The sequence below is a fragment of the Pogona vitticeps genome, chromosome 1 (genome assembly GCF_051106095.1).
Source record: "Pogona vitticeps strain Pit_001003342236 chromosome 1, PviZW2.1, whole genome shotgun sequence".
NCBI classification, from domain to species: Eukaryota; Metazoa; Chordata; class Lepidosauria; order Squamata; family Agamidae; genus Pogona; species Pogona vitticeps.
In genome coordinates, this window is record NC_135783.1 from 279,399,224 (window position 1) to 279,408,705 (window position 9,482).

Here is a 9,482-nt window from a genome sequence, read left to right on the forward strand (position 1 = left end):
TTCATTGCTGGTGCAGCCTAAGTAACAAGGCATGTGGTTTGTGCCCTTCTAGGCACAATGTAACATTGAAAGAACTTGGAGCACACATATAATCACAGGGTCTTGAAACAGTTGTTGACTTTGTCAACATTTCAGATTTTGCCCTTTAGAGATAAAAATCGTGATTTCGCATTTAACAGGCCTCCTCTAAAAGACTGTATTGTTTTCACTTCATTGTATGAGGAATTCTGGGACCGTAGGTAAATATGGTGAAACAAAATGCCTTTACGTTTCCAAGCTGATAAATTCAGTAAACATGTGATGCTAAGAGATAAGTATTGGTTATCTCCCCCCCCCCTTTAAAAATATTATAATAAAACAGAGAGACTCTGGTATTAGTCAAAAGAACCTTGATAGATCTCTGTCACTTTCTTTTGCACCTTCGCTGAATATGTGACTCATAAAGTAAGTTAAATATCCAATTTCCTTATTCTTATTAATATTTTCTTGAGATACTATTTCTGTGTCGGTACTTATTTCCTGTAGAAAAGGGGACAAACCAACCCGATAACTTGCAAATTATGATATGAAGTTTGCATATTTTTAAAAAGTTATGTATTCTATTTGGGGAATGTAGGGCACGACAATATATAGACTGCAAATTGGTAGTCAACTAAAATGAGTTGATTATGTTTTAGAGTATAGTTTGTGAAGGATTCTTCTCCCTATTCAGAAGCTACTCAAAGTAGGTTGAGAATAGCACATGCTCAGCCTGTTAAAAATGGCACATAGCAGATTCGCATATCACATTTATTTATTTATTTATTTATTTATTTATTTATCTATCTATCTATTTATTTATTTATTTATTTATTTATTTATTTATTTATTTATTTATTTATTTATTTGATTTCTATCCCGCCCATCTGGTATATTTATACCACTCTGAGCGGCCATATTTATGTGGAAGCTGTGGTTAACAGAGAGAAATGTATTTAACATACATTAATTTCAGACCCATGTTATGCCCAAATATACTCTGTTTTATTTCGCCAGAACATCCATTCAGATTTCCCTGTAAAGGTCAGAGAATGAAGGGCCAGATCCTGACATACACAGGGACTTCATGGACAGAGCCATCATGTGTAGCCCCATTCTTTTGCACATGTTTAATTTCCATGCTTCTGGAATACTTGGAGAGGGCTGTACTCATGCATAACATGCTGGTGCTTTGTAATGGGCTGGGGAGTGGGAGATGGTAATACACAATCCTATTTGCACAAAAAGATACACACAACCACTTCTGCATGGTGATGTATGGTGGGAATCATGGTTGGGTACTAAAAGTTACTCATGAGTAATAATGCTGTAAAAAAAGAAACTTGATCATTTAGGAGAAAATGATTACAGATGTACTTCTTCCATTCTGGATATTTGGGCAAGTGGGTAGGTGAAAAGAGAGCCACACTGAATTGTTACAGGAAGACTTTGTACAAGTTATGCTATATAGGTTTCCTATCAAATTTCTCTGAATAGGAACACAGGTTAGAAAAAGTTCCTTTTTTGTTGGGGATTGTAACTTCCAGATCTGAGAACACTATCATTGCACCTCACCGTGTATATTAAATTTCCATTAAAGCTCATGTTTGCAATGTGTCTAAGGATTTTACCTTCTCTCAAGCTAGTACCACTAACTGCCCACAGCTAAGCTGAATGAGCAGTGGATTCAAAGCCATAAGCAATGGAGCTGCTGCAGGACTGTGATTTGTTACGTATCAACATGGGTTCATTGGGCTTTCATTGCTGCAAAAAAGAAATACAGTCATATATTCCATATGCAAAATGAAAAAATCTGGGCTGAGCAATCAACACCTTTTTTTGGACTGTTAAAAATATCACAAAAAAGTAAATGTTTGAATCTTGCAGTGCTTTTCATCAAGGCCGGATACTGCAGAGAGTAAGGTATCAGAAAAGAAATTTTAAGAAGTCCAAAGATCATCCTGGCTAAATGCAGAGTCTGTAGTCAAACTAAAATTCCAGATGAAACTGCAAACGTGAAGCATCAGCCTCAGGCGTGATGGTATCAGGTTTCACCTCAGGGATGTAGAATCAATTGCTTTTTTCATCTCTATACTCAAAGGACTGTGAGTCACATAGTAAATTCTTTGTTGCCTTTTATTGAATTAGCTAGCCAGGATAATTTTGCACATTTCTGTCTCCTGCCCTACAAGCACTGCACTGCTTGCTCTGAAGAAGAGTTGTGCAAAGCTTCGATATTTTAGTGGGCCAACAAAGGCAGAAATAGACATGCCTGTAATTAGAAGACCCAAATCCTTGAAGGCTGATTGTGAAGGTCATAGCATGAGCAACTGTCACTTCCTTGAGTTAGCTTACTTTGTTTGGTGATTGATTGTCAGGATTTAAGCACACCCAGAATCTAAATTCCATACCAGGATAGTAATCTTTGTCAGGCTAAATTTAAACAATTGGCTAAATAATTGTTATATTCCAATGTAGACTCTGAGAGTGTGACTACACAGTACAGTGAAGGAAATGCAAATTCACTCTCTGTGAAGTCACACTAGGGAATTCGGGTCTGTTCGAATTAAGTGGCCATATTTAAATTCAACTGTTTATGGCCCTATAGGTGGTCTTATTCAAAGAACTGTATTAATAGGCAATGAAACAGGCTTTTTGCTGTTTTGATTGGCAGCTTCTGACATGGGGCTTTGCATTGGTAAAACTGTTAATAAAATACAATAAAATAACAGGAGTATTCCTTAGGAGGAGCTTAAAAAAGAAGAAGAAGAAGAGTCATGGAAAAGAGAACTTGATGGGCAGAGTGACTGCTGGTGATGCCCTGTGTGTCTGTGTTATCTTGAAGTAAGAGTTAAAAGGTGAGTGGGAAGGTGGGAGCATGCTTTAAGTGTGCATGCATGCACACTTCAGCCTCACTTTCTGCATTGATTTAAGTGATCACATGCTTGTACCCATGTGAAAGGATTCAAAACTTTTAAAAATAGGAGGTTCCCTAGTGGAGAGGAAAAGCTATGGAGAGAGGGGTCTCTAGGCTTATTCACTTTTCCTGTTGTGTCATCTGATCAATGGGAAAAATGTGAATCAGCCTGCCCCGGACCCATAGTATTTTCTGCAGTTTTTGGTAATGTAGTAATGTGGTCAGCCACCTGTGTCTTATACTTCTGTTATTGGTAACACACCTGTCTCTGTGTTCTTGAAGTTTGACATCTCAGTTGTGAAAGATGCCCTCAACTACAGCCCTCCAGCACACACTTTCAGCTCTAATTATGGACTGGCTATAATGTCTGTCATTGCTTCAAGCTATTACCCCATCTCTGTTTTGGAGATAATTCCACAGTACACCTGATAGTCAAATATGACTAATTTATTTACTTATTTTACTTTTTCCAAAATACTGACTATCCAAAGGCTTAAAGTGATTACAAAGTTGCCTCAAAACAATCTGTTGTATGGTGTGTTCTTAAAGATGGCAATCAGATGATGTCTTTGCCAACCCCAGAGTGTTCCTACCCACAATTTTCTGGCCCAGTGTATGTGATTGCTAGAACTGATCCAAAGCAAGTGTTCCTCTTTTGATATGCTAATATTTTGAAGTGGCTTAATAAGCAAGCTAATTCAGGGTATTGGCAAATTAATCACTTCCTTTTCTTAGCAGGGGACAGAAGAAATGAAAAAAGAGAGTTCTTTTTGAAGGTATGTAGACATCAGTTGTACCCCCACTCCCAAAACTTTACTTTGCCTTAAAGGGCTGATTCGAAAACTGCCCACAGTTGAATCCATGCCTGTAGGTTTGGCCACAGGTAGATTCTCAACTCCCCTTCACAGATTGCTGCCTTGTCGTGGTGAAGGGGTTTGAGTAATTCAGAGAAGCTGTGGGCTATGCCGTGCAGGGACACCCAAGATAGAAAGGTCATAGTGGAGAGTTCTGACTAAATGCAATCCACCTGGAGTATGAATTGGCAATGCCACTCCAGTATCTTTGCCAAGAATACCCCATGAACAGAAACAAAAGGCTAAAATAGATATGACACTGAAAGATGAGCCCCTCAGGTTGGAAGGCATCCAACATGCACTGAGGGAGAGCAGAGTACAAGTCCAGCGCTAATGAAGCGGTTGGGCCAAAGCCGAAAGGATGCTCAGCTGTGGATGCGCCTGGAAGTGAAAGGACAGTCCGATGCTGCAAAGAAAAATACTGTGTAAGAACCTGGAATGTAAGATCTCTGAACCTTGGGAAGCTGGATGTGGTTAAACAGGAGGTGCCAAGAATAAACATCTACTGTACATCCTGGGAGTCAGTCAACTAAAATGGACAGGAATGGGCAAATTCAGTTCATATGATTACCATATCTACTATTGTGGGCAAGAAGCTCATAGAAGGAATGAAGTAACCCTCATAGTCAGCCAAAGAGTGGGGAAAGCTGTACAGGGATGCAATCTCAAAAATAATAGAATGATTTCAATATGAATCCAAGGCAGATTTTTAAACTTCACAGTAATCCAAGTTTATTCACCAACCACCAATGTTGAAGATGCTAAAATTGACCAATTCTATGAAGATTTACAACACCTTCTAGAACTGACATCAAAGAAAGATGTTCTTCTCATTATAGGGGACAGGGATGCTAAAGCGATAAAAGGAACAACAGGTAAGTTTGGCCTTGGAGTGCAAAACGAAGCACGGCAAAGGCTAATAGAGTTTTCTCAAGAGAACAAGTTGGTCATCACAAGAGGCGACTCTACACATGGACATCACCAGATGGGCAATATGGAAATCAGATTGATTATGTTCTCTGCAGCCAAAAATGGAGACACTCTATACAGTGAGCAAAAACAAGATTTGTAGCTGATTTTGGCTCTGATCATCAGGTTTTTATAGCAAAACCAAGCTTAAACTGAAGAAAGTAAGAAAAACCACTGGGCTAGTCAGGTATAATCTAAACCAAATCCCTTATGAATACACTGTGGAAGTGAAGAACAGATTTAAGGAACTAGATTTGGTGGACAGAGTGCCGGAAGAACTATGGATGGAGGCTCGTAACATTGTACAGGAGGCAACAACAAAAACCAAAAGCTACAGAAAATTGAATGCAGACTTCCAAAGAATAGCAAAGAGAGACAAGAGGGCCTTCTTAAATGAACAGTGTAACGAAAAAGAGTCAAATAATAGAAAGGGAAAAACCAGAGATCTGTTCAAGAAAATAGGAGATATTAAAGGAACCTTTTGTGCAAAGACAGACATGATAAAGGACAAAAATGGTAGGGACCTCACAAAAGCAGAAGACATCAAGAAGAGGTGTCAAGAATACACAAAGGAATTATACCAGAAAGTTCCGAATGTCTCGGACAACCCAGATAGTGTGGTTGCTGACCTTGAGGCAGACAGCCTGGAGAGTGAAGTTAAATGGGCCTTAGCAAGCATGGCTAACAACAAGGCCAGTGGAGGTGATGGCATTCCAGTGGAACTATTTAAAATCTAAAAACCTGATGCTGTTAAGGTGGTACACTCAATATGCCAGCAAGTTTGGAAAACTTAGCAGTGGCCAGAGGACTGGAAAAGATCAGTCTACATCCCAATCCCAAAGAAGGGCAGTGTCAAAGAATGCTCCAACTACCGTACAATTGCACTCATTTCACATGCTAGCAAGGTTATGCTCTAAATCCTCCAAGGTAGGCTTCAGCAGTATGTGGATCGAGAACTCCCAGAAGTACAATCTGGATTCCGAAGGGGCAGAAGAAGTAGAGACGAAATTGCTAACATGCACTGGATTATGGAGAAAGTCAGAGAGTTCCAGGAAAACATCTACTTCTGCTTCATTGACTATGCAAAAGCCTTTGACTCTGTGGACCACAGCAAACTATGGCAAGTCCTTAAAGAAATGGGGGTGCCTGACCACCTTCCTGAGAAAGCTATACGTGGGACAGGAAGCAACAGTTAGAACTGGATATGGAACAACTTATTGGCTCAAAATTGGGAAAGGAGTACAACAAGGCTGTATATTATCCCCCTGCTGATTTAACGTATATGCAGAATACATCATGCGAAAGGCAGGACTGGATGAATCCCAAGCCAGAATTAAGTTTGTCCAAAGAAATATTAACATATGCAGATGATACCACTCTGATGGCCGAAAGTGAGGAGGAATTAAAGAACCTCTTAATATGGGTGAAAGAGGAGAGCGCAACAAATGGTTTGAAGCGCAAGATTAAAAAAAAACTAAGATCATGGCCACTGGTCCCATCACCTGCTGGCAGATAGAAGGGGAATATATGGAGGCAGTGACAGATTTTACTTTCTTGGGTTCCATGATCACTGCAGATGGTGATAGCAGCCACAAAATTAAAAGACGCCTGCTTGTTGGGAGGAAAGTGATGACAAACCTAGACAGCATCTTAATAAGCAGAGACATCACATGCCGACAAAGGTCCGCATAGTCAAAGCTATGTGCTTTTCAGTCGTGATGTATGGAAGGGAGAGTTGGACCATAAAGGAGGCTGACTGCCAAAGAATTGATGCTTTTGAACTGTGATGCTGGAGGAGACTCTTGAGAGTCCCCTGGACTGCAAGGAGAACAAACCTATCTATTCTGAAGGAAATCAACCCCGAGTGGTCACTGGAAGGACAGATCCTGAAGCTGAGGCTCTAATACTTTGGCCATCTCATGAGAAGAGAAGACTCCCTGGAAAAGACCCTGGTGTTGGGAAAGTGTGAAGGCAAGAGGAGAAGGGGACGTCAGAGGATGGGATGGTTGGACAGTGTCACCGAAGCTGCCAACATGAATTTGACCAATATCCAGGAAGCAGTAGAAGACAGGAGGGCCTGGTGTGCTCTGGTCCATGGTGTCATGAAGAGTTGGAAATGCCTTAATGACTAAACAACAACAAAATATTCTCAACTGGCTTTTTAAGATTAGGCAAAGAAAAAATGTATATATAACTGGTGCTGCACATCAGCTTATTAAGCCACTTCCGAAGTTTGGCAGGAGCAATTTCGATGTGAACCTTAAAGCTTGATTAGATTGTTCTAATCAAGCCCAACCATTCCCAATTGGCCCACAGTAGCTCATGCGAAAAAATAGTCTCTCTGTGTGTGTCTCTTTGTCTAATGCAGAAGCATGGCTAAATAAGAAAAGAGAGTGGGGGGAAAAAAAAGAGCAGTTGAGATGCAGCTTTCTGTCCTTTATATTCTAGGAGGAGATTTTACAATTTGGGACCAATATCAAAAAATCTCACCCCCTCTATTTTTATTTATTTTATTTATTTATTCAGTTTTTACCCCACCCCTCTAGACAACGTCTACTCTAGTTCTTGTTTTCAAAGTAGTGCTTCCAAAGAGTGTTTTTCCAGGAGGTGAGCCTACAGCGTCCTCGAATGGGCTGAGTAGGTTTAACATACCACACCATACTGGGAGTTGCAATAGGATAATCTGTCCGTGTCTAGGTTTCCCACAAAACAGATCTATTTAATGTCTCTGAACACATGTTAACGGTGTCTCATTCATATTAATTTGTAGTGATGTTTTATTCTTTTAAAGCCTATTTCTTTTCACTCACCTTTAGCTAAATCAATCCCATCTAAGCTGGATTTTTCTATTCCACTTTGCTGTGAATACCAATGCACATAACATGGAGAAACAAAGATCGGCCTTCCAAGAATGTCTTTTCCTGGACAGTTTTTGTAACTTTGACCACTGCTATAACAAACAGTCTTTCTGTCGAACCTGTTTAACATACCAACTGAAACAAACTGTCTCTCAAACAGAATGTGAACATTTCCTCTCTCTCTCTCTCTCTCTCTCTCTCTCTCTCTCTCACACACACACACACACACACACACACACACACACACACACACACACACACACACACACACACACACACACACACACACACACACACACACACAGACACCATCTGTCTTTTGCTTCACTGTGACTGTCATGGGCGCTTTTACATGCGGTAACGTGCTAATTGATGAGCAAAGCATTGTGGGTATTTTCTGTGCTCTGATTTTGCTTTTCCTCTTCTCCCTCCCTTGTTTCCTTTTCAGTTTGCCTAGGGGGGAAAAGGAGAGAAAAAGCCCTTCCAGTATTTTTTCCTGCACAGACTGGTCTTAAGAGCCTGTGGCACAGCGTAGGAGCTCTTGAAGTGATAGCTAACTGACCAAAGAAAGACCCCAATTGTTTTGAGGGGGCTGGAAAGAGCGGCGTGTGCTTCTCAAAAGGACTCAGGAGAAGGTGCCCGGTTTCGCTGAGCAGCTGCTGTTGGAGATGTTTGGAGATTACATCAGCATTGGGCGGGAGGGGGAAAAGGGGTTGAAAAAAGTCCAACTTCAGAGATCATGAAAAAAAGAGTGAGAGAGCAAGTGAGTGAGAGAGAGTATGTGTGTTTACAGAGCTCCCCCCTTCTCTTCCAGAGACCTTCTGACAATACTGTTATTGTCAATATAAGAGTTGTTAATTCTTTCTGAATAGTACATGGGGCCTCTTGACTAAATAGTACAGTAATGTCCCAGATCTGTCAGCTGGACTCTCCTTTCCCTCACATGCTGGTGAGATCACTTTGATTGGAATGTTACAGGAATGGTTCAAGTTTGCCACAAAGCCCTGAATACAACATTATATAATTAGATTTCCCAGAATAGTGATAGGAACAAGAAGTGATATCTATGCTTCCCCCTTACACACATTACTTAATTATTCTAGCTTAAATATGGCATCAGACATTTTGATGATTTTAGTGGTTGTGATCATATTAACACGATTCATTTTATGGTCCTGTTTTAGTGTTTATTTAGATTACAAGCTGGCTCGCAGGTTTCCTGAAAAAAGGAAGGACTCATGAAAGTGTTTGTATGCATAGTCATTAAGGAAATGGCTGCTCACTGGACAATGTCAAAGGACAGGATAAATTTTAGTTTTCTAAGGGACTATTTAATGTTTTCCTTCTTTGTAAGTGCAGGAACAATTAAGAATATAAAACAACAAACAAAAACAATCAGCAAGATTTTGATGCTAAATCATCTTCTTCAAGGCTCTGCATCAAGTTCTTCATAATATGCTGCTATTCATGTCCCAGATTCAAATGGCTGATGATATTGAGACCAGTTTCGCTTCTTAGATGGGGATAGTGCAATTTAAGTTGGCTTCAAGCTCCTCCTCACCTAGCAGTTTGGAATGTATTGCCCATCTTTTTAACAGGACAGTCACAGGCAATCTGCACCCCCTTCTCCCCCTCTGCCTTTTCAAAACTCAACTATGAGGCCTTTTCCTGATTTCCCTGTTTTTGTAAAGTCAGCCTAACAGAGGCCAGACTGAGAAAAATCAGCAAATTCACAAAGTAGCCCAACCAACTGATATCCTTCCTATACAGAGTAGTTCATGAAGTTGTTGTTAGAACAAATTTTTAGCCATTTGGTACAAAAGTGTTTAGGGTTGTCTGAATGTAAGAGATACAGTAGATCCAGAC

General features: G+C 40.2%; 1 protein-coding gene across 1 annotated transcript; it reads left to right on the forward strand.

The window, feature by feature from the left end:
* Positions 1–366: 366 nt before the first annotated feature.
* On the forward strand, positions 367–9,008 carry SMIM38 (small integral membrane protein 38). Its single transcript, XM_072982583.2, has 4 exons — positions 367–444; positions 2,764–2,876; positions 3,674–3,711; positions 8,065–9,008. Exon 4 carries the CDS (start codon positions 8,727–8,729, stop codon positions 8,856–8,858), a length of 132 nt encoding a protein of 43 aa, XP_072838684.1. The 5' UTR covers positions 367–444; positions 2,764–2,876; positions 3,674–3,711; positions 8,065–8,726; the 3' UTR covers positions 8,859–9,008.
* The last annotated feature ends 474 nt before the right edge of the window (positions 9,009–9,482 follow it).

What these genes read in the sequence shown, in the direction of transcription:
- SMIM38 (XM_072982583.2), top strand. Translation starts at nt 8,727, where the DNA reads ATGGCATCAGACATTTTGATGATTTTAGTGGTTGTGATCATATTAACA.